General features: G+C 45.1%; 1 protein-coding gene across 9 annotated transcripts in view; it reads left to right on the forward strand.

Moving 5' to 3' along the window:
- TOP6BL (TOP6B like initiator of meiotic double strand breaks) overlaps positions 1-24373 on the forward strand; it is a 2208219-nt gene that overhangs the window by 1670670 nt on the left and 513176 nt on the right. For 8 of the 9 annotated variants that reach the window (XM_078660851.1, XM_078660846.1, XM_078660844.1 and 5 more), the window contains one exon: positions 17647-17843. The exons of the other annotated variant lie outside the window; for it this stretch is intronic. In XM_078660851.1, the coding sequence (XP_078516977.1) occupies positions 17647-17843 (197 nt within the window). The remainder of the gene's footprint in view (positions 1-17646; positions 17844-24373) is intronic. 9 annotated transcript variants of the gene reach the window in all.

Here is a 24373-nt window from a genome sequence, read left to right on the forward strand (position 1 = left end):
TTTTTCTATATTTGGTATGACCACATGATCGCAATACGTTGTCTCACCCGGGTGCTCCCGTCTGCTTCTGTAAACACTTGACATTCTTTTAAACGCTCGGGCTTTCATTTTTCTTACACATGCATGTATATACATATCCACTGGTACCTGCATCACGCTGTTACTGTTCATTTAAATGGATATATTGTTGATTTGATGTATTCAACCATGCTAATCACCATATGGTTTATGTCTTTAATACAATGATGCTCGTTCTTTGTTCCTAGAGCTCCTTGAGAAAGGGCACCTGGCCCGAAATGCATTGGAGCCACGCTTATTTGATTTAATCATGGAGAATATAAATCAAATGTGATGAAAAGAATCTATTTTCAAATGATGAAAAGAATTTATTTTCAAATCATGAAACAATAATAAAAAATTGTCAAAGTCAAAGGAGTCTACTTATATTCGTAGAACCAGAGGGTGTGCCCATATACTGGGATGTGCACACAAGTTGTGTGCACACATCATTAGGACTCATACATTTGGCGCTACACGGACGGTTACGCCACCAGTAGGAGCACCTCTAATTAATTTATCACTACAAGCATTCTTACAAAATTTCATTGTTCTACAAAACGCTGTGCATTGCCTACACCACTTGTTTCTAAATACCTTCACCGCCCTCAAGGCAATAGCACGCATTCAAAATGCAATACGAAGCTATCTCCAAATCAACTGATGCAAGAGCTGATCTTCTGGCATACGGAGATGATGAAAAAGAACGCATCTATGCATTAATTAAAGACGATGTATCTCATGAATCCACCAGTCGCACTCGAGAACAATGTGTCAAACATCTCTTATATCTGTCGAAACGCCGTATTAACCAGCAACTACACGCCAAAACACTTGTGAAATATCATCAAGCACTGCGTATTCCCCGTGGACTCAGAATCGCGCTTAAGCCTTCCCTATGCAAGAATTCCAAAAACTTTCAAGCTAAATGGAACGCTATCTTAAACAAATGCAGCCTTGATTTAATCTTACTCATCATAGAGGAATTGTCTACCATCTTAACTGATTTAACCAATGAAATACAAGAAGTAGAAAAGGAAATTGAAGAATTTACGTCATCTGAGGAATTATCAAAAATGTTAGAGGATGTTAAAGCACAATTAGACAAGCATACCAAAGACATAAATGATAGAAAACTCAGAAAATTCCGACGGGACACACTCGACTACCAATTGGATGAGGTATACACCTGGGCTGACATTTACGCTCAACGCCGACGGAACAAACCATTTAGCCAGCACACAGACACTTCCTCCTCTGGGAGTGACACTTCTAATCGACCGCCGAGAAAAACAACTCCTGGCACCAATAGGGATCAAGACCAGGCTAACACACAACCTGAAGAGAATGCGACTACTTCTGGTCCTTTTTTAGAGAAAGGCCCATCAGAAACCGACGACTCAGGCGGAGTAAGAGGAAAAGAATCAGAAGCACCAATCACAAGAGGTGCCAAGAAGGACAAAAAGAAAACAAATCGCTAGTCATCAACATTTCCAACATCAAATTATCTGATTATGAAACTGACCTATTACAAAAAGGTACATCATTCATCCCAACTACTTCTACAACTCAACTTGAATTGGAGACCAGTACATTCAAACTCACAAGGAAGTTAAGGCTACGCCATTTTTTTGAAAATGTGCTCCCACCCACCACAGATAAAAAACCGGATCTTCTGCGCGGCTTGCGCCCACCAAGCTCTTATATACCACCTATAAGCCACAAAAGCATTGATACCTTTGAGACATTGGTGAAACAGGACCTTGAAAAAATCAACTTCAAGAAAAAACCTAAATCCTTGAATATAACACAAAAAGACAAAGATACTTTAAGAAAGATCGCTGACAATAAGACGATCAAATGCATTAAAGCGGACAAAGGGGGTGCCCTCGTCGTAATGAGTTCCAACATGTACGAATCTAAAATGCATGAACACATTTGGACATCAGATACGTATTCTTTATTAGAAGCTAACCCAACCAGCCAATACAAGGCCATTCTAACAACAATCGTCACCAAAGCGTATGATTCAGGTATCATAGACGAACGCACCAAAAAGTATCTACTGATTGAATTTCCAAGAAGTCCAACTATTACCCTACTTCCAAAAATTCACAAATGCCTAATGGATCCTCCAATGAGGCCGATCGTTTCAACCAAAGGTTCTTTGCATGAACCGGTGGGAAAATTCCTTGACCGGTACCTCCAGCCTTCAGTTAAACTTCTTAAAAGTTACATTAAGGATACTACCGACTTCTTACTCAAACTGTCTGAAATTGCTATTCACGAAAATGACAAATTGATATTCTGCACAGCCGATGTAAATAGTTTATATACATCCATTCCTCATGATGGTGGAATCGAAGCTATCGAAAAAACTTTGTTGAACAGCGACATTTCTGAACCCTTACAAATCCTGCTCATGGAACTAATGATTTTTACACTCTATCATAGTTACTTCACCCACGATGGTAAATGGTTTCAACAGCTCTCTGGGATGTCCATGGGCAATTGCGCCGCGCCGGCATACGCCAACACATACATGGCGGATTTTGAACAAACACATATCTACGACAATCCTAATTGGACCAACAATCTACTGATGTACGTTCGATACATCGATGATCTTTTTTTCCTATGGAAAGGTACACAAAATGAGCTAGAAAATGAATTAAACATTCTCAACACTAAAGATCACCGTATCCAATTGACCTGGAATCTGAATGAACAAAACATTAACTTCTTGGATGTATCCATCACTAGGTCAAACACAGGCCTTGCAACTGATCTCTATAGAAAATCAACGGATCGCAACAATACGTTGCATTTTTCAAGCTTCCATCAGAACTCTCTCAAACGACATCTTCCGTTCAGCCAAATGCTGAGAGTCAAACGCATAGTTTCTGACCCTGAAGTTTACACTAAACGCATTAATGAAATGAACGCACGATTTATCGAGAGAGGCTATCCACCCGAAATGACAAGCGAGGCTATGAATAAAGTATCCTTAATCCAACGTGAAAGGGCTCTAAAAAAATCAACTAAATGTGAAGACAACAGGATGGTTGTCGTATCGAGATACTCCACACTGAGTGGACGATATAAAAAAATCATACAAGGACACTGGAGAATCCTGACATCAGAACCAGATTTTAAGGATCTTTTCAAGGATCCACCGATCTTTGCATACACCAGAGCCAACAACATAAAAGAGATCTTATCGAGAGAAACACCCCCACAAACCATCTATAAAGGCACGAGGCCGTGCTTTAACTGTAACAGTTGTAACAATATTATTCCAGGCAACAAAATCAACCACCCTATGAAGGGAACAGGAATAAAAGTAAACACCAACGCCACATGTGATTCAGCCAACCTTGTATATCTTCTCAAATGTCCCTGCGGGAAAATATATATAGGAAAAACCGAGAGAAAGATCAAGGTACGACTAAACGAACATAAATCAAACATAAGAACGAAACAGTTAAAATCCAGTGTGGCTACACACTTCATGGAACACAACCACAGCGTGGCACAGTTAAAGTTCATGGTGTTAGAAACCATAGAAAAAAAAGAAGGAAGAGACAATAATAAACTTCTCCTACAAAAAGAAACAGCCTGGATTTATCGTCTTCAGTCTTATAAACCATTTGGTCTTAACGACCGTATTGAACTGAGTTGTTTTCTATAAAATACCTTTGTGGTACATAAGGACACTCATCTCATTGTGCGACACCAGTTCAAATGTCATTAATATTCATGGTTCATGTTATATATATGTGTCATGTGACTTGATTCCAATGTTATTTATGTTTCTTTTTGAACACGTTATGTACTCCAGCATTTGTCACCATTTGACATTATCCCACACCTCCTTTCTGCACTCCTTCCCGCGTTTCATTCCGTCTCAAGATGTCCGACCCGTTTTCTTTCCCATTTGATGTCCGTCATTTATTGCCATTTCACCTGTCAGAACCTTAGTCCCATCACCATGTCAGTATCACGCCAATGCGTAACAAAACCACACTCCCCCCGCGGTCAGCCGCGTCCAGCCACACGTACGGAGACCTTGCAGTCCCGACTTTCAACTAAATGCCGGTAAGCCTGACGGAGACTCTTTCGAGCTCCTGAACCCAAATGTGACCCGCATTTTAAGGGTCTCGTTGCTAACATCCCTGTTTTACCCCGTTTAGTTTCCACGAACGCTGGCAATAAACGTGAGCTCAGCTTTCAGCTGTTTTTCTATATTTGGTATGACCACATGATCGCAATACGTTGTCTCACCCGGGTGCTCCCGTCTGCTTCTGTAAACACTTGACATTCTTTTAAACGCTCGGGCTTTCATTTTTCTTACACATGCATGTATATACATATCCACTGGTACCTGCATCACGCTGTTACTGTTCATTTAAATGGATATATTGTTGATTTGATGTATTCAACCATGCTAATCACCATATGGTTTATGTCTTTAATACAATGATGCTCGTTCTTTGTTCCTAGAGCTCCTTGAGAAAGGGCACCTGGCCCGAAATGCATTGGAGCCACGCTTATTTGATTTAATCATGGAGAATATAAATCAAATGTGATGAAAAGAATCTATTTTCAAATGATGAAAAGAATTTATTTTCAAATCATGAAACAATAATAAAAAATTGTCAAAGTCAAAGGAGTCTACTTATATTCGTAGAACCAGAGGGTGTGCCCATATACTGGGATGTGCACACAAGTTGTGTGCACACATCATTAGGACAAAAACTTATATTATACCATCATGCGCAAATACAAATTCAGGCAATGCAGACCAGGATTTTATTTTTTACAAATTCTTCATGACCACTATGTATGTTACTGTGTAGCAACCTTTTTATGATTTTCACTAAAAACTAGGAGATTACAACAATAGTTAAGTTCAATAAGTTTTATACTTGTTATTTGCTGTTTTTTTTTTAAAACATATTTTATTGGGTAAAAGCATTACAGTACATAATAAGACCGAGCACCGCCCATTACTCAATCGTGACAACATGGGGCACAAATCAACAGGAAAACCAAGCCAAGTGTCACACCATCGTACATTGCCTCAGGGGGAACGCAGCATGCATTATTCAGACATCCAATCAATTAGTACTGCCACTATATATCCCTGCACAATTTAAATTTAAAGAGAAAAAGATGAGGGAACAAAACCCAACAACCACCTCCCCCACCCCCTCCCCCCTAGGCTCGGTTAATACATAAATGCATGGCATTACATTGATCTGATGCAACATCGTCTCTCTGGGTGTAGCAGCCATAGGAACCAAATTAAATACATTCCCAACCAATAAAGTGTCCTGTTTACCTTGCCCATCTGAAGCGCTAGAAAATTAATCAAAGTGTTTCCCTTGAGGCAACCGCTCCAAAGGCGCAGGGCTCCGCACTCCCGAGACCACTGCCATGGCTATGTGAGAAGCGCATATGGGCATAAAGCTTGTATACGGACAGTCCACGCCACCAGAGAGCCAAGCCAAATGAGCCAATTAACCTGCCTACCCCCCAGCGCCCCCCGATTATGCTAACAGTCACCGAGTTCGAATCACAGACTACCATAGGATCATCCATTGAAACAACACACATACACTGAGGAGAACCAGCAGCTCAATCTTCCCCCTGGCCCCGCACCACCCGGGAGCACCCGTGTCAAAAAGTACCAACCCCAACGTGCAGCCCATCTCACATCAATCCTCAGGGGATCATCAGATCTCCAGCCATAACTCTCTATAGTCCACCCACCTCTTCCATGTTTTATAATGCTTCCGTGGACAGCCACGGGCAACAAAGATGGGTTATTCTAACCCCATGTTAAAATCGAGACCATTCCTCCAGGCAGATAGCGAAGGGTCCCGGTCGTTCTTCCAGTCCCTGGTGATATCTCATTTTGCCAGGGTGAGCCCAGAAGCAGCAGGTGCCGTTTGTAGATGTTACCACCGATCCCATCCATCACATGGAGAAGCGCCAGCTGCGGGGTACGTGGGAGCGTGCACCCCAACACCTCTGACAGGCATGCGAAAACCCCCCACCAGAAGCGGTTCAAGGCAGTGCATGACCATATGGTATGGAGAAAGGTGCCCTCCTCCCAGCCACATCTAAGGCACTCCGGGGATGTGATCAAACCCGCCCGCCACAGCTTGACCTGGATAAAGTATACGCGATGCAGAAATTTAAATTGGATGAGCAGTAAGCGCATGGCTATTGCGGCCCCCCACGGAGCCGCTAGGGCCTCCCTCCAATCCTCCTCCTCAAGAGACCCTATGTCCTCCTCCCACACTCCTCGCAGTTTATCCAGCTTCGAGGCACTATGGGTAACCAGTGACTGGTAGATCCTCGAAATCTTTTTAGTCTCTAAATCCCCCATGAAGACCTTGGCCTTCAGAGGGCTAAACTCCGGGAGTGCGTCTATGCCCTCCAAGCTAGGGGAAAAGGCATGGCGGAGCTGTAAATAGCAAAAGAATTGAGATCGAGGCATATGGAGTTCCCTCTGCAGGTCCGTGAAAGACTTGACCGTTCCATTACGCACCACATCGCCCAGGGTCGAGACCCCTATGGCATCCCAGTCCCGAAAGCCCCGCAGGGTCGCCAGCTCCGGCAATCGCCCGTTATGCCACAGCGGGGTTTCCTCTGTCAGCTTATTCCACCACCCCATGCGCTTCAAGGACTGTCGCCAGATGCGGAAGACCAGCTGCGTAGCCGGCGGTAGGTCTCTTCGCAACGGTGCCGAATACAGCACCGTGTGCAGAGTGTGTGGCTCCATCAAGAACCGCTCCAGCGCGTATGCTGGGTCCCCCCTGTCCCCATACCACCACTCGTTCAAGATCAGGAGATGGGAGGCCTGATAATAGGAGAGGATATCGGAGGTCGCCAGTCCTCCACAATAAGTGGACAGGAAGCACGTCCGGATTGCAACGCGGACCGCCTTTCCCCCCCACAGGAACTGACCCGGCGCAGAGTTCACTTGCGTATACCATCTGGGCGCAATTGGGACGGATGGTTCTGCAGCTGGTAGACCAGCCGCGGGAGCACGACGATTTTAAAAATCGCCGACCGGCCATAGATCGTTAGGGGCATACGCGACCAGAGTGTCATGTCTGATCGCGCGCGCTCCCACACCGGTGCCAAGTTCCTCTCGCATGAAACTACGGGCAAGTCCGTTAGGAACACCCCAAGGTACTTGTGCCCTCCGATCACCCTCTGCAGCGTTGAGGCCCACGGCACCATCGTCCCGGGGTCTCCCAGTATCCATAACGTGGACTTCCGGGGGTTCATGTACAACCCGGAGGACTCGCCGGAGATTCTCATGACCTCTTGAATTCTCAGTCTCAACTTGTTCAAATTAGTCAAAAAAAAGAGGACGTCGTCAGCGTATAACGCAATTCTGTCGGAGGCTACCGGAGCCTACTCGAATCCCTTCAATTGTGCGTCCATACGCACCCACGCCGCCTATGGCTCCATAGCCAGGGCGAATAGGTACGGGGACAGGGGGCAACCCTGCATTGTGCCACGCTGCACCGAGAAGCAGGAGGAGACGGCCCCGGTCACCCTTACCGACGCTGTCAGCTCGGTGTAGAGGAGAAGGATATAAGATAAAAACCGGGGGCCAAAATTAGGTCTGCACAGCAGGGCAAAAAGGTAGACCCAGCTTAGAGAGTGGAACGCTCTATCTATATCCGCCAGAAGAAAGGCAGCCGGGTTCCCTCATCTCCAAATAGCTGCCAGTGCCACTTGTGCCGGATGTTGTGTCGCGTCGCCTGCTGAGGCATAAAGCCTACCTGGTCCGGGTGCACCAGGGCCGATATATGTGGTAGCAGACGGTTAGCCCGGATTCTGAAACACCACCACTTCCGCATGGCGCCAGTCCGGAGGAAGCCTACCCGCCTCCCTGGACTCCTCCACCACCGCACGATAATGTGAGGCCAGCTGGAGATGGTATAGCTTAAAGAATTCGCTCGGAAACCCGTTAGGGCCCGGCGCTTTCCCAGAATTGAGCTCTCCCAGGGCCCCAGCCAATTCCTCATCCGCCAATGGCAGATCCAATTGCTGCCGTGTCTCATCCGACACCGCCCTTGGCGGGAGATCCACGATGAATCTCTCCACCCACTCCTCCGCCAGGCACTCCCGCGGGGAATAGAGTTCGGCATAGTACTCCGCAAAGCTATCAGCTATGGATTGGGGGTCCACCAGCGGCGCTCCGTTCCCGTCTAGTAATCCCGGAAGGGCCTGGGGGCGGAGGGTCCCCTGACAGAGCCTGTGTAGCATTTTGCCCGATTTATCTCCCCATTGGCAGAATCTGCTGTGCGTTGCCAGCCACACCTGTCTCGCCTCCTCTAAAAGGAAGAGAGGCATATGACTGCTGCGCCTGAAGCAGGCGTTGCACCCCCTCGCCCCCACTATCCTCTCTACTATGACGCTCCTGTCCCTCCACCTCTGCCTCCGCCTGAACCAGGGCATCCCGGCGCCGTTTACGGGCCGCCGTGCACCAGGCTATGTCTGCCCAAGAGTGGGCTTCATCGCCTCCCATATTGTCGTAGCGTCAGAAACTGAACCCAGGTTAGTAGTCAGGTAGTCCGTGATCGCCTCCCTCATGTGTTTATCGTACTCCGCATTCTGTAGATGCCACACTGAGAGGCGCCATCGGTACTGAGGCCGCGGCCCGCCCAACTGCAGGTCAATAAACACAGAGGAATGGTCCGATAACCGCCTAGGGTGAATACCAGCCGACACTACCCTTGGGACCACCCCCCTAGGAACAAATACATAGCTAATCCTGGAGAAGGACGCATGCACTGCCAACAAATATGTGTACTCCCTATTGGTCAATTTGAAAAACGAATTAATAGGCGCGGTGCACAGCTAGTTGCGATTATATTTTTGAATGCTTTGTTTAGGAAGAGTTAATAATGTATGGGTGCTCCTGCTGGTGGCGTAACCTTCCATTTACGCTGATTAGTAGTCATCAAATAAATGTGTTCATGAATTATGTACACATCCCTGCGTTGGGCACTCCACTAAGGTTCGTCACGAAAAGACAGACTCCACTGTGCTTTAAAGTGAATTTATTTGTTGTTCATTAAATATTAACGTTGTGTATTCAATTCATTACTTTCATTTCTTTATTCCTTGTGTTTCAACAATGTGGTAATTTCCAAAATAATGCTCCGATGCATTTCGGGCAGGAATCGCCCTTTCTCAAGGAGCCCTAAAATTCAAAACAGCAATAGTTTGCTACATAGCCCATCATCATAACGAAACACATGCAAAACGATCATATCCAACATTTCAAGAATTTAGTGGGTTTTAAACCAAAGTAACTGACAATAATAAGTCATGCTCATCCATGGTATACGATTTTGCTGTGATTCAAAATAATGTCAGTGAATAAAAGTGCTCGTCTAAGTGATGAAAGTGATCCATGGTTTAACGCGGGTGAATACGGGAGTGTGGGGGATTGAGGGATGCCTAACGTCTGACATTCAAAGAAAAAAGAAGAGGCTCACATGGTCTTGGAGTTCAAAGGATTTCAAGGGAGCTGTAACAAAAAACCAGATCGAAGTAAGCATATGTGACAAAAGTTGTCCTGATGCTAAAGTAGATTCCACATGTTCTAACATGCAGGCTGGAAACCCGACTTACTGAAATGTCTGAGGGTACGCGAAGTATCCAGATTTCCTCCGTCCGATTGGGATCGGGATACGGAAGTCAACCTCGGCGTTTGAGGAAATATTTAACGCGATGACGCGTTGATTAACATAAAAAGAGGACTAACGGGAAACTATTCAGACATGTTGAGTGAATGACCAACTTGTGAATCCGTAAATACGCAAGTTCGCGGATTGCCAATTCGCAAAATCCGCCCATGCTTAGTTGGGAGCCCCCCGAACCCCGCCCGCCCTGAACCTGTCCTTACCGGGGTCTATGACATCATTCCAATCCCCTCCCACCACAGAAACCATGTCAGGCATATCGGCCCACAGTGCCAGCAACCGCTCCACCAGGGACTATTGCAAAGGGGGGGGCGTACACACATCCCATCACCACCAGTTCCGTTCCTATCGCACCACGGATAAAGACATAGCGTCCCTGTCTGTCCAGCCACTGTTGAGCATGCACATATGGAACCCTACGATGAATTAGAATAGCCACGCCCCTGGACCCCTGCGTGAAGCCGGCATGGAACACCTGTTGATAACCATAGCGCCGTAGACAGAGCACCTTGGAGCCCATTAGGTGAGTTTCCTGCAGAAGGAGAACATCCGCCCCAACCCTCTTGGCTTGTCGCAGGACTGCCCCTCGCTTGATTTTATCTAGTAGCCCATGGATATTCCAGCTCACCATCCGAAGGGTGCCCAGGGATCCTGGGACCATCCTCAACCCGCTAGCCATCTAAGTACGCGCTGCTTGGTAATCCCAAAAAGTAGTCTAAGTGACGTGAGTGTTAAGCGTGTGATGCTCGGTGTGAAAGCGCAACCTAACCCCGTGACCAAAGCCCCCAACCCCCAACAAACCCCCCACCCCATACCTCATAGAACCCTGAAGTACCAGTCGCGGTGAGATTGGAGCCGAGCCCCCAACTGGGGGACCCGGACCTCTCCCACCAATGAATCCCCAACTTACCACCCATAGCAGGTCACCCCGCTACCTACAGGTGTGAGAACTGTAGGGTTTGAGCCCATGCAAATTTACAAGAAACATTATTGCACAAGGTCCAATCATGAGGGTTCTCCAATACGATCTCTGCCAGCCGGGACTGATGAACCTGCCTTCTGTGACCGGGGCACAGCGTCACCCCCTGCCCCTGGGCTGCATGATAATGAACGTTTCTGGGACCGTGACCTCCGAGAGCCCCGCCGGCGCTGTCTCTGCGAAGCCCACTGTGCCCCTTCGCTCTGCGATGAATCAGAATTCAGGCCGGGGGGGTATGAACCCTTACCCGCACAGTTTCATCCGTCCATTTGAAGACGTCCTCCGGAGAATCAAAGAAAAACGTACGTGACTGACACACCACGCGGAGGCGCGCCGGAAACAACAGGGCATATTAGAGCTTAAGTTCTCTCAGCTGGGCCTTAGCTGCCTGAAACGACTGGCGTTGTTGCTGCACCATGCGTGTGTAGTCCGGGAACACCGTGATCCGGTGATTTTCAAACATCAGGGATTCTTTAGCTCTGGCCTGCTTTAAAATGACGTTGCGGTCTGAATAATTCAGCAGTTTCGCAATGACCGGACGAGGCCGGGCCCCGGCCGGTGGCTTCTGTACAAGTGCCCTGTGAGCCTGTTCTATGACGTAACAGCGGGAAAGTACATCAGGAGGCAGTCAGCCCTCGAGCCACTGCGTGAGGAACCTACCCATGCCGCCAGATTCGCACCCCTCCGGGAAGCCCACGAAGCGCAGATTGTTGCACCGGGCCACCGCCCTTCCGCATCCTCCACTCGCAGTGCCAGGCCTTTCTGGGTACTCTCCAATCTCGCCACCTTCTGCTTGAGGGCTACTACATCGTCTTCCACCCCAGACACGCGCGTTTCAACCTCCGTTATGTGGGACACCGCATTCTGCAAATCTTGCCGCAACAGCATCACGTCTGACCCAACTGCACCAATCTTAGCATCCATCATGTCTCTGGATTGGGTGATCGCGGCAAGCAGCGTCGCGTTGTCCGGCGGGGCCTCCTGTGAGCATCCGGCCGCTCCACTTGCCACCCAAGAGCCAGTAAACTTATCAATGGGCCCGTGCGTTTTAGGGCCACTGCCCCCTTTGCCCCTCGTCATGGCCCACACTGCCCGCCACACGGGCACCACCGCCTTCCGGCCTGCTCCAGCCGCACCGCTACTCCCTCACCGCGGCCTGGCCGCCGCTGATCTCCACACCAGGGTCACCGCTTGCACCCTGGCCCACGCCACCCGCGTCTCGGGCGTCGCTGCCACCCAGCAAGCACCAGCCTTGCCGCCTCACCCCCAGCGCGGCCTGGCCTGGCCGCCGATCCCCAGATGGAAAGAGAGGGGGGCAACAGGGGGGGCCCACGGGCAGAATGGGGCCCCCACTCCTCTCACCTGGCACCGCAGCGGCCCAGTCCAAGGCCCCCAGCAGTGGGAAGCAGGGGCCACCGCCCGCACCTCGTCCGTATCGGGAGCATCCCGGCAGATGGATAGAGCACTCCGCTGTCGTCTCCTCACCAGGGGGTGCTCCCAAAGGATGTTACAGGGCCGGCCTGCCCCTCACACACCCTCGTCATCGACCAGGATCAAGGCCAGAGCTCCTCCGCAGCGCGCAGGCCATCCACCACCAGCCACGCTGTCCCAGACCCCCCAAAATCTAGGCCCCGTCTTTGTGGGCGCCCACCAGGCCGCAGCTCGCCGGGCCGGCCGGCCGCGGTTGCAAGCTCCGCAGCCACTGCAATGGGGCACCGGATCGCCCCGGCAGGTTTCGGACTGGAGATTATCCCTTCAAGCACCACCAATGTGTCCGAGGGAGCTAGGATCCATGTAGGATAGTTGCTGGGCCGGATGGAGCTAACTAGCACAAGTCCGCCATGATGGCCTGCCTAGCCATGCTCCACTGTTATTTGCTGTTTTATGGATTTTTATATATTATTATTCATGATATTTTATTACAAGTTGTATTGTCTATATAAATTTGTAGTTTTATGATCTATGTGCTATTAGATCGAATAAAGTGTTTTGACTGACTTACTACCCCGATTGATTATCTCTCAATGAAGCACTTTATGGCCTTTTTGTGTAGTGGTCTTATGGCCCACCCACACAAGTGGGGTACATTTCTTAGAGGGGGATAAGTGGAAACTCAAATTGGTAGGAAATATGTGGCCCCCTGTAGATTCCAGAACTTAATATCACAGAAATGTGAGGAAAATATGTTTTTAGTCACAATTTGAGGTTTGCAGGGGATTCTGGGTGAAGAAAACCTTTGAGAACCACCCAAGTCACCCATTCCCGATGTCCCCAGGGGTCTAATTTTCAAAAGTGTGCACGTTTGCTAGGTTTCTCTAGGGGTTGGCTGAGCTAGGGTCAAAAATCCACAGCTACCCAATCTGCAAAAAAAGGTTCAGTTTTGAGTGGAAAAATTTGATGTATCCATGTTGGATTTTGGGCTGTTTGTGGTGCGGGCACTCGGCCTACTCACACAAGTGAGGTACCATTTTCATCAAGAGCCTTGAGGGAATGCTGGGTGGATGGAAGATTGTGGCTCCTCTCCGATTCCAGAACATTCCATCACAAGAATATGAGGGAAATGTTTTTGTTTTTTTGTCAAAGTTTGAGGTTTGCAAGTGATTCTGGGTAGAAAAAACCAGTGAGAGCCATGCAGTTCACCCCACCTTGTATTCACACAGGTGTCTAGTATTAAAAAGGTGCAAGTTTGCTAGATTTCCCTAGCTGCTGGCTGAGCTAGGAACAAAATCCATAGCTACCTACTTTGCAAAAAAATGGCCAGTTTTGAGTAGAAAATGCGATGTATCCTTGTTGTGTTCAGGGCCATTTCCTGTCATAGGCTCTAGGCTTACCCACACAGGTGAGGTACCATTTTTATCAGCAGACATGTAGAGGCATGTCATAGTCAAACATGTGTTATTACCAATTGGATTTCAATGTATTTGTGCCTCCCAAATGTAAGCCACTGTGTATGAAAGAAGACCTTTTGAAAAATTCCCTCTAGTCTAAATCGCATACTAGTACGGGTACCCAAAAATTCAGAGATGTACTAATATCTTGTGCTCCTAAACTCCACATTGTGTGTCCATTTTAGAAATGCATAGGGTTCCTTGATAACCATTTCTCACTCCACAGCCCAGATTCACAAAGGTTTAGCATTGGGTTAGCATTACTTTTGTAACACTTACCTGACGCTAAACCTTTTTGGAGATTAACAAACCAATGCTAATTGGTATTAATATTGGTTTGTATGAGAAAGTAAAGCAAAGCAGCATGGAATGCCGCTGAGCATTACTTTGTGACAATGGTGCATTATATGGCTGTGTACCCTTCCTGTACCAAATCTATCGTAGACTCAGGCACGCACCCTAGCACTATGGTGCTAAGGTGTGTGCCTGGCTCAGGGCAGCTGAAATCAGTGCCGGGGCTAGTGAGAGGGGAGGAGAGAGACTTATCTCTGTAAATATGGTGCTCTGCTGCTCTCTCCCTGTTTAGGCAGAACAGTGTTTTTGACTACTGTGCTGCGTTCTGTGACATCTTTCATAATCTTGGCCTACATATTTCACCATATGAGTTGGTCTATTCTCTGTACACAGTGAAAACCATTATATGGTGCAGCTCAGTTGTTGGCCCTGGGTACCTTGGGGTCTTAGAGAAACTACAAACCCTATAGAACCAGAAGTGTCTAGCTGACATAGTAGTATATTGCTTTTGTAAATCGGCCATTGTGACAAGAAATTACAGATGAAAACATCACAAATGGCTATTTTTTCCTACTCATTATCAATAGTTCTTTCTTTCAAAAAGTTAGTTTATTTTGGAAAACCTTGGGGGGTCTATACATATGACCCCTTGCTGAATTTGCAAGTTTGCCTACTTTTGAGGAATCTATAGCTTGTTTTGCTCATCCATGAGTATCACACTGATTTTCACCTCAATTTGGAAGTAGGTTGAGAGCACAAAAAATAGGAAGAATGGGCTACCTCTTTGGCAAATGTTAAATCTGTAGTATAAGTTAGTTATTTTTATTTGGCTGTTCATATTCCTGAAAGTTAGAATGGTGGTCAATTTGGCGCAGCAACCCATTTGTTGATGCCAGTCTTAGGAAAAAGATCAGACACTATTTTTAATATAACTTACTCTAAGGGAAGAATACTCACCACAAGCAACATGGATGGGAGTCATAGCTGACCTATTTACTAAGGTTTTTTAACATCAACTTTCATAAAGGCTTACATATATTCCACATGTGATCAAAGCAATGAAAGGTAATGTGAAAAGTGTATCTCGTGATGTAATCAGCCCAAAAACTTCCTTTTTACTTGACAGTGCCTCTCCTCTGCTTCTCAAGCATGCCCTGATTCTGCTAATTCAAAATTAATACTGACCTCAATAATTACACTTTGGCCTCGATTACCAGTACCCCAGTGTCCTATGCAATAATTATTGAATCCAATACAATCTGTCCAGAAATTATTGGGTGCGCAGTATTATTGCCAATTCTAAGTATTCCCCAAGAAATAAAGCATATATCCTCGAACTTTAGTGCTTATGGCAACTATCAGAATTTATAGAGGACTCTTAAACAAGGCCTTAGTCTGTGGTATAGCATTTTACACTCGTCTTATACTAAGTGATATTCTTTGTAGTGTACATTTCCAAAACTTATACATAGCCGATATGGAAACTGAGGAGTACTCCTTTAACTGCAAAATACAATATGCCCTTTTCACTGACTGTGCCCTTCCGGTGATGTATTAAGTTGATGGCTTTCTGTAAAAAGTACAAGACGCTCATATGATTCAACTTGTTTGTAATAAGTATATATAAACATTACTATTTATTATATGGCGACAATTGAAGAACAGTTGTGCTAGGCCGCATTATTGTTTTTGGTGCCACTTGCAACATGGTCAAATTTGTATACAGTCCTCCTTACTACCATACGCTTATCAATCAATGAATCAAACATGATTTGTATAGGCGGCTAATCGCCCTTGAGGATATCCAGGCACTGAGGATCTTGCTGCAGATGCTCAGTCAAACAGCCAGGTCTTGAGTTCTTTCCTGAATTCCATCAGCAAGGGTGAGGTCGGGAGGTGAAGAGGGAGGTCGTTCCAGGTACTGGCCTTGAGTAGGAGAAGGAGCGACTGCTGTTGTGTCTTCGATGTATGCGAGTGGTGTGCGAGACGATGGGAGTCTAGAGGGTTGGTGAACGTTCAGGCTATAGTTGATGTATGCTAGTCCTTGGTTGTGTAGGGCTTTGTATGTGTGGATCAGCATCTTGAAGTGTCATCTTTTCTGTATGAGGAGCTAGTGAAGCTTCCTGTTGTTAGGGGTGATGTGGGTCCGCTTGAGGAGGTCAATAATGTGTCTAGCCACATAGTCCTGTATGGTCTTGAGATATAATACAAACACTTCCATTATGGCATCTTCATGTTCTTGAAACAAAATGTTCATGATTTCTTCTATTTTCTTTGTACAGAATTGGGTTGAAATGAATTAGAAACATTACAATTTTACATAAATGAAATGTTAGTTTGAATTATGTTGAATCATTTTTTATGTATATACTCACTTGAAACATATTGACATTCCTCTTCATATACACCACCATTGCATTAGTTGCTTTACTTCTCTTCTACACTTTTATGCCTTTCAATTATAAAACCATAAGTCCTTTCCAGGACTCTGCCTCTTTCTTTACCTAGATCCAAGCATATCACCTAACATTACAATTAACCCATACAAATTCAGGAGGAGATGGAAGAAACAATTTAGCACAATAATCTACCATGCATAAATAAGGCATACACATTTATCATACTGCCTCGTCCCCTTCCTAATGTATGATGAGATACCCATATCGCAAAAGCTGAACAGCACACCTCATGCTATGTTACACAGTGTACTTACTTCCCTTCTTGTGATACACCATACATATTATGAGACTGATTTGAATATTGACAATTCTACCGCACCCTCTGGCTCTCCTAATTGGTACCCTTTGCCTGGGCATATGGATGAGAAAATGCGGTTCCTTGGCCCCTTGTGTGGGCATCCCAAATATAGATCTTGCCAGAATGATGGATGATAATCTTAAAGTGGCTACTGCTTAGACTTTTAAATAAAATAAATAAATCCGCCTGCTGTCGTGGTGTTTTATTCAGTTTTCTTCCCATTTCAAACTCTGTAAATTAGTGAACTGTAAAAATATGAGGTTAATCCCAGGTAGACCAGTATGGATCTCTCAAGTATCTGGCACGTCTGAGCTCAGTTTGTCTATCGGCACACGTCAAGTTTGCCTAACTCTTGCTCTCAGGGATGCAAGTGCATATTTTACCAAAAATTAAGGTTTGAACCACAGCACTAGAGTCACATGTAACACACTGAGTAAAGGTAGTTTAGAAACAAATTCTAACCAAGGCACCTGATAGAGTAGACTGGTAGGAATATATGATATGGGATGCCATCAGATCCAAAGGACTGTCCCAAAATGATTCCAAATCATGAAAGATTGACAACCTTGGTGATTCACAATCAACTGGTTGTAACATCATCCGTGTGCAACATGCTTAAAACAAAGTCAAGTTGTGATTTAAACCTTGGGTGGACGACATTCTAGACAACTGGTTGCCTTTTTTCTCAATGAGAAATGTTCTTGGTGTCTTAAGCCTAAAAACCAATACATCTGTAGATCCTCGTTTACTGTCTCATCAACAGTAGAAGTTCTGCATTTGTTTGGTGACTAAGCAGATGTGTGGAACATAGGGGATTACCAGTTTGTGGCAACAAGTTAATATACTATGACATTCAGATGCATCCTCCAAAACAATAAATGTGTCATGCCTTATCGGCATCTTACATTTATACTGGTCATTTATTTTTTAGAGATAAACATAAATAAGAACAGCAAAATGAGTAAAGGAATAGATGAATGCATGACAAATCTACAGGATGGCCCTGGCAACCATTTTGAATCAGATGTCTTCCTGAGGTATTGTGATTTAAGGTCTGATGAATGTAAAGAGAATCCATTCCGAGTTGACACCGAGAGGCACCAGCATGGCATAAACAATCAAGTTCAGGTATGTTTGCCATAATGTACTATTTTTGCATAGAATACACTGCACAATTGCACTGGTAATTTGGAGTAACAAGAGCTTTGCTCACAGGCTTTCCCTAAACCAATGGCATATCACCTGTGGTCTGGGAAACTTGGAGATCGACGCCACCTAATTTGGGGGTCTGCAAGTGCTAAGAAAAGAAAATAATACTAGCAGAAAAATAAAGTGCATTTCAATAAAGAAGACAAGTGTAAAACCAAAACTTTTTAAATGTACCATAAATGTGAAGGAGTTTGAAACTGGAGGCTAAAAATTAAGGGGCCTATTATGATGGCGCGCAGATCGCCACCACCCGACCGACGGTGGTGATCTGCATGCCAAAACTCTCCGCCCGCCCGCCATTTACCCCCCGCCATATTACCATGGCGGGGGGTACCGTGGCGGACGGAAAGACCGTTCGCCGCTTTTCTGCTGGCAGGCAATCGTCACGATTGCCTGCCGGGTTGAACACGCCTACAATATGGTGGGTGTGGTGTGCATGCCTTTCCATGGCATGTGGTGAATGACATTGGGGGCTCCTGGGGGGATGGCTGCACTGGGGGTACCTATGGGTCTCCCCTTCATTGCCATACACAAGGTGGTGGCAGGAGGTGCCTGTCACGTTGTGCATTACAATGCTCAACATGCTCCCTTAACATTGCAGCGGGTGCTGTTTACAGCACCGCCCGCCGCAATGTTAATGGCAATAATGCGCCCGCCAGTGTGGTGGGCGCATCCTAATTTGCCTCGTGGGACCGCCGCACCTCTGTTGATCAGTCACATTTTCCGTTATGGTCCGCCCGCCATCATAATGGGGCCCTAAGTTGGTATCCTCAGATTGATTTGTGAGAGGAGTGCAAGTGTATCAAACAGAACCGCCATCGTAATGGGGACCTAAGTTGGTATCCTCACATTGATTTGTGAGAGGAGTGCAAGTGTATCAAACAGAAACTAGCATGTATGACAGATGGCTTCAGTTGATCTTAGAAGCATTTAAACCCTCCCAGTAAAGTTAAAAGGTTGTTTTTTATGTTTGTGTTAGTGATTTGAATGAAATATTTAATCATTTTTGTATTAGATTAATGAATGCTTGTTTCCATAATTTTGAGTATCGTTTCGCATTTCCAATAATAGAAATTGCTTAGGCTGGGGTTCCCGGATTCCAATATTGATGCAGTGGCGTTCCCCGATTCTAGTAATGATTAAGTAAGGGTTAACAGAAGTCAAAAGGTTCGGAACCACTGCTCTAAGCCACAGGGTTTTGAAAGGTTCACAAATGGGAAAAACAGAAGCAACCTTGGTTGGCAAATATTCAGAGCATTCTGCATAGTCATCATCACAATATTCAGGTATTGCTCATACTCAAGTGCACTTTTGAACATCAGCTAGGAATATACCAGGGTACCAGGAGAAACAGCAGAAAGTTTTAGCCCTAATACTTAATTCCAGTAGGACCTTTTCAGCTTCTCCCGAGCACCTTTGGATAATGCAAATTGCTGTAGCCAGAAACCTTCCAGATCTAACTTGAATAACACATCTTTAATATGGGCAATACAGGGGATCTTCCCAGCGTGGTGGTCATCTAATAAAATTCGAATACAATCAGTATAGGGACCTAGATCCACACTGGTCCAGAGCATTAGCCAATATTGGATAGGTCTCAGTTTAGCAATGTCAGAAATCATTCTTAGGTGTAAGTCGAATCTAATTGGCAGAGGCGACACAATGGTGAGTCTAAAGAGGGCCTTAAAAAAGAAACTTTCAGCTTTTTCAAAGTTGTTAAAATGACAGTGTCCCCATCTGCCCCATACATAACATCACCACAGGCTTGAATCATATATCTCCAAAGGACGGGAAATAGCAAGAGTGGGTTATCTATTGTCAAATCTTAAGATAGACCTCGTTCTTTGCTTTAGAATCATGACACTTTTCTGTATCTGTGCTACCCATATATGGGAGTCTTCCAGTCTTGCGCCCAGATAGTCAAATTCATGTGCCCTATCCAGTGTCTCCCCCATAAGAATACCTTACTCTTGGGTATTTTTCTCCTGTTACTAAAGACCATGTAGTTGGTTTTATTTTTGTTAATTTCCAAGCTGTGGTCTAAACAAAACGTTTTACATTCATCCAAGAGCTAGAAAGGCCATGATGAGGCTTTGGTAGTAACAAAGTGTCATATGCGAAAAGGAAACACAGTATTTTATAATCCTTCACCTTCGGATAGTCATTTTCGAAATTTCAGAGATAGGGGATGCAGCCATTTATGTACAAGAGAAAACGTGAGGGTGCCAAAATACACCCTTGTCTACCACCTCTTGTGATTTAAAGTCTTCTGTCAATTCCCCTGCAATGCGACAGCTATCTCTCGCAAACGTTTCCGTGTATAATGCCTGTATCAGAGACAGTAGTCAGTGCGTGATCTCGAACTTGTGCAGAGCCACTCAAAGTTTTGCCCTAGGAAGAAGATCGAATGCAGCTCGGAGATCTTCAAAGGCAACATACTCCAAACCCCTATCAATGTCTACTACCTTCCACTTAATGAACAGAAATTGGACAATCTGGTCGATGGTGCTAATGTTGGATCTAAATTCTGCTTGTACGTGAAATAAAAGTTTGGCTTGGGAAATCCAGTCCTATAGCCTAGATAAGAATTGCATGCTGTAGATGTTCTGGATATTGTCAATCAGACTTTCTGGTCTTTAATTTCCCGGTGTGGATTTCACACCCATTTTTAAATAGGGATTATTCCCTGCTCCATTACAAAACCGTGGGATTTGTGCTCCAGCCATCAATGAATTTGACAAGGAATTTATGTAGGGTACCTAGATCTGGGGTTTATTCTGTAATAAATCCACTTGGATTCTATCCAAACCAGGGGATTTGCCGGATTTCTGGACCTGGATTGCATTTAGAGTGAACGACTTCCAGGAGAATCTGTAGGAAGGGATGGCAGGGTCGCATAGTCATTCCTGCCTTGCTTCACTCATAAGAATTGGAAATGGCTACTGGATTTCTTACTTGCCAATAATACATATAACTTTTTTAAACCTATCAGATGTGGGTTTATTGGTTAAAAGAACACAATTAATCTCAAAAAGATTATTAATATTACAAAATGTAGATTTCCTTAGCTAGTGTTAAGGAAAGTTACAGTTCTGGTAAGGACACAGAGTTGAGACATTTGTGGTAACTTCCTTCAGTAATGAACATAACAAACAAATGTGAATGTATCTCTGCCCCAGAAGGTGTATTTTCTTGTTTAGTGTGCTATGCCCCATTTATCTGCCATACTTTTACTACATGTAAACTAACGTGTTTTCTTTTTTTATAAATAATGGTTCTGACCCCATGTTGTCTTTTGCATGTGATTACTGGGTCTTACTGTATCTTAATTCCAAACCTGCTACCACCATCTTTTCATGCTTAGAAATGGCAACATTGTTATTCCGTTGGAGTGCAATGATATCTAACTTTAGGAGACACCAGTAAAAATATCCATGGATGATGCATACTAATCAGTAGCTGCTCAGGAAACCATAGAAGACGTCCATAAAGCTCTTCTCATTTTCTATTTTCAAAAAGTGAATTAGGAGGCCTTAGTTCTAATTCAACATCATAACTACGTAAGTAAACTCACCTTTTTGCTTACAATCAATAATTCAAGATGAAATCAACTGATTTCTAGCACGTTCGAAAAAAATATATCCTGCTTTCTTTTACAAGTCTCGGAAATTGAATTAAGTAGGGCTAGAAGCCAAGATTCTGTTTTCTAGTCATTACTGCTAAATATAGCAAGGGTACACTTATATAAAGATTTCGGAGATGCCCCGGGAAAAGGAAACTAAAACAAATGAGCATCTATAATAAATCTAGCCCCAAAACAATATAGTAGTCTTTACTCTTGACCTCCTCCAGCCTCTTTGAATGGCAACAATCTCCAACCACATAAACTCATTCTTTTTCATTTATTTTTCATATTGCAAAAGATCAATTAATCAATCAGTCAACGGATTTCTAAAGCACATGACTACTCAAAAAGAGTTTCCCAGCGCTGAGGAGAAGGAACGGACAGAGTTGCCTAAAAGAGTCAGGTTTTCTGCAGCTTACAGAAGACCAGAAAAGAGATGCATGTTTTAATTTTTAATGGAAGAAAGTTCCATAGAGTAGGACCAAGTTGACAAAAGACCTGCCTTCCTGTCTTAAACATTTGTAGCAAGGCATGATAGTTAAGAACGTATTTCCTGAGAGTAAAGGTCAGTTAAGGGAACACCATTGTACCTGTGCTCTAAGATAAGAAAGACCACCACTGTACAAAGCCCTATGCTTAAAGCATAAATCTTTAAAACTAATGCATTTCTCTATTATCAGCCAATGAAGAGAGTGGAGCTGTGTGGAAAAGTAAATTTTGTCATGTTCTGTGTCACTACGTGTCATCCATCATATGTTATGTGTGCATGACCAATATGCATATGTTATTCCCCATGTCCGATTAATGACGCAATTATAGTTGTGTCCTCCTCTAGTATGCCAGTTTCCAGTCCTCGTGAATACTACGAATACCAGGCCTATGTAAAGTAATGTTGCCACGCTTCTCAGTGTGCACGTTATTTCATTATAAAGTCCCCGTTTCTAGGCCTCAACAGGGCCCGGACATCAGATTCAGCCCCTGTCTCCTGAAGCCTCGCTGAGGAGCGATCCAGCCCCCACCTGTATCCTCGACCCTTCACTTACTTCCTGCCTCGCAGTGCCCGGTGCAGCTTGGCTCTGCCTCCGAGTCTGCCAAGACTATGTTATGATTCCAGTTATCAGTTTAGTCCTCCTTCTCTGCATTCCTAAGCTACTGAACTGCATCAATAGTTTCCGTCATTGTCTAGCCTATGCGGCTCCATGTTAAGAGAAATACTGTATTTAATGGTCATTTAATATTCTTCATCACGCACTACATGTAGAATAAATGCATGCTCCAGTCTTAGAGTCAATTAGCTTTTCCCCTCATGACTTCTAGTTTATATCAACATGTTCCCTAAACATCAGATACTAGATAGGGTTTAGGTACATGTCGCTCCGACCCTCCAGACTTTAGTCTCTGCTCCTAGCACAGAGTTCATAGCCCCCAGCTTCTCCTAGTAACACGTCATTGCCAGTTTGCGCGCACCACCAGATTAGAGGTCCCGGCTCCTTAGGTAGCCCCCTCCAATGTTTCCGCCCATTCATGACATATTCTATTACGTTTGCATCACATGTCTGAGTTACACCTCTTTTTACTCTTATCTTTCGCGACTGCTACGCGTCACGCCTTCTGCTCCACCCACTGCTACGCCTACTGCAATGTAATGTTATGTGTTCGCGCTATGTATATATGCTCGTGTATTGTTATTAAAAGTCAGCGCGCTCATCCCAGACCCAGCCCCAGCAGCTGCTGGGCCCTGTCATCCTATTCCTATGCAGGTTGTCCTGTCCCTGTCCTTATGCTGTATTAAACCTGCAAAACTCCTACTACCTCGAATCTTGACTCTTATTTATTGAGCTATCTGTTATGATATATGTCTAGTCAAAAATAGGGTATTATTTATTTATTTACCACATAATGGCGCCCGAACAGGGACTTGCCCTTTCCCCACGCGTCGGTGAAGCCACGCCGACCCCCTGACCCTCTGCAGTCGTGACGGAACTCTTCTGCGCAGTGGCAGATATTTCTGCTCAAGTATCCCTCAGGCCCACGGAGGAGACGGAGGAGGCGGTCCAGCATCCAGACGAGACGGTGGAGGAACGCGGCGAGTCCCGACCAGAGCCCAAGCCAAGAGTCCAAGGTCCGAGGTATCCGGAGGTCCACCCGTAACTGAAGTCCGAAGTCCGAAGTTCGTCGTCGTAGCAGTCCAGTCCAGTCCGAGGCTTTCCGTTCTTGCTGCCCGGTGAGTACCGTTACTGGGGTGGTATCTAGACAGGGTCAATTTAATTGACTCTGGTCTGTGGGTTGGTGGTACACAGTCCCACAAACGAAGTGTCCACTTCGGTGGATACGGGTCCTGACGTGTCTCTTTATGAGACCGGTAAGTTTCGTACTGTTTCAGCAGTGCATCTAGTTTCTGTTCTAGTCAGTTTCTGTTCTCGAGAAAATTCATGTGTTCTGTTCTCAGTATTTCCAGGTAGTATTCTGTTCGAACTGTTATTTCAAATGTTTTTCATGTATTTCAATGTCGTTGTATGAATGGGGTATAAGTATCGTGTTTATTGTGTATTGTATTGTGTCTAGATTACAGTTCAGTCATGCCTATATTTTCCAAGTTACGTCAGTTAAAGACTAGAAAGGGTCTGCTGGAAGCAGCAGTTCCCGTCCCGCCCAGGGACAGTCCAGGTCACTTTATGTATCAGAAACATGGCATAAGTGCCATATTGTATCTAGATTTATGGGTAGAGTATACCAAACAGTTAGAAGAAAAGTATAGATGGCCCGTATCGGGTACATGGGATGCCGAATGCATCATGCGAGTAGAAGAAGCATTATGGAAAAA

The sequence above is a fragment of the Lissotriton helveticus genome, chromosome 9 (genome assembly GCF_964261635.1).
Source record: "Lissotriton helveticus chromosome 9, aLisHel1.1, whole genome shotgun sequence".
Lineage (NCBI taxonomy): Eukaryota > Metazoa > Chordata > Amphibia > Caudata > Salamandridae > Lissotriton > Lissotriton helveticus.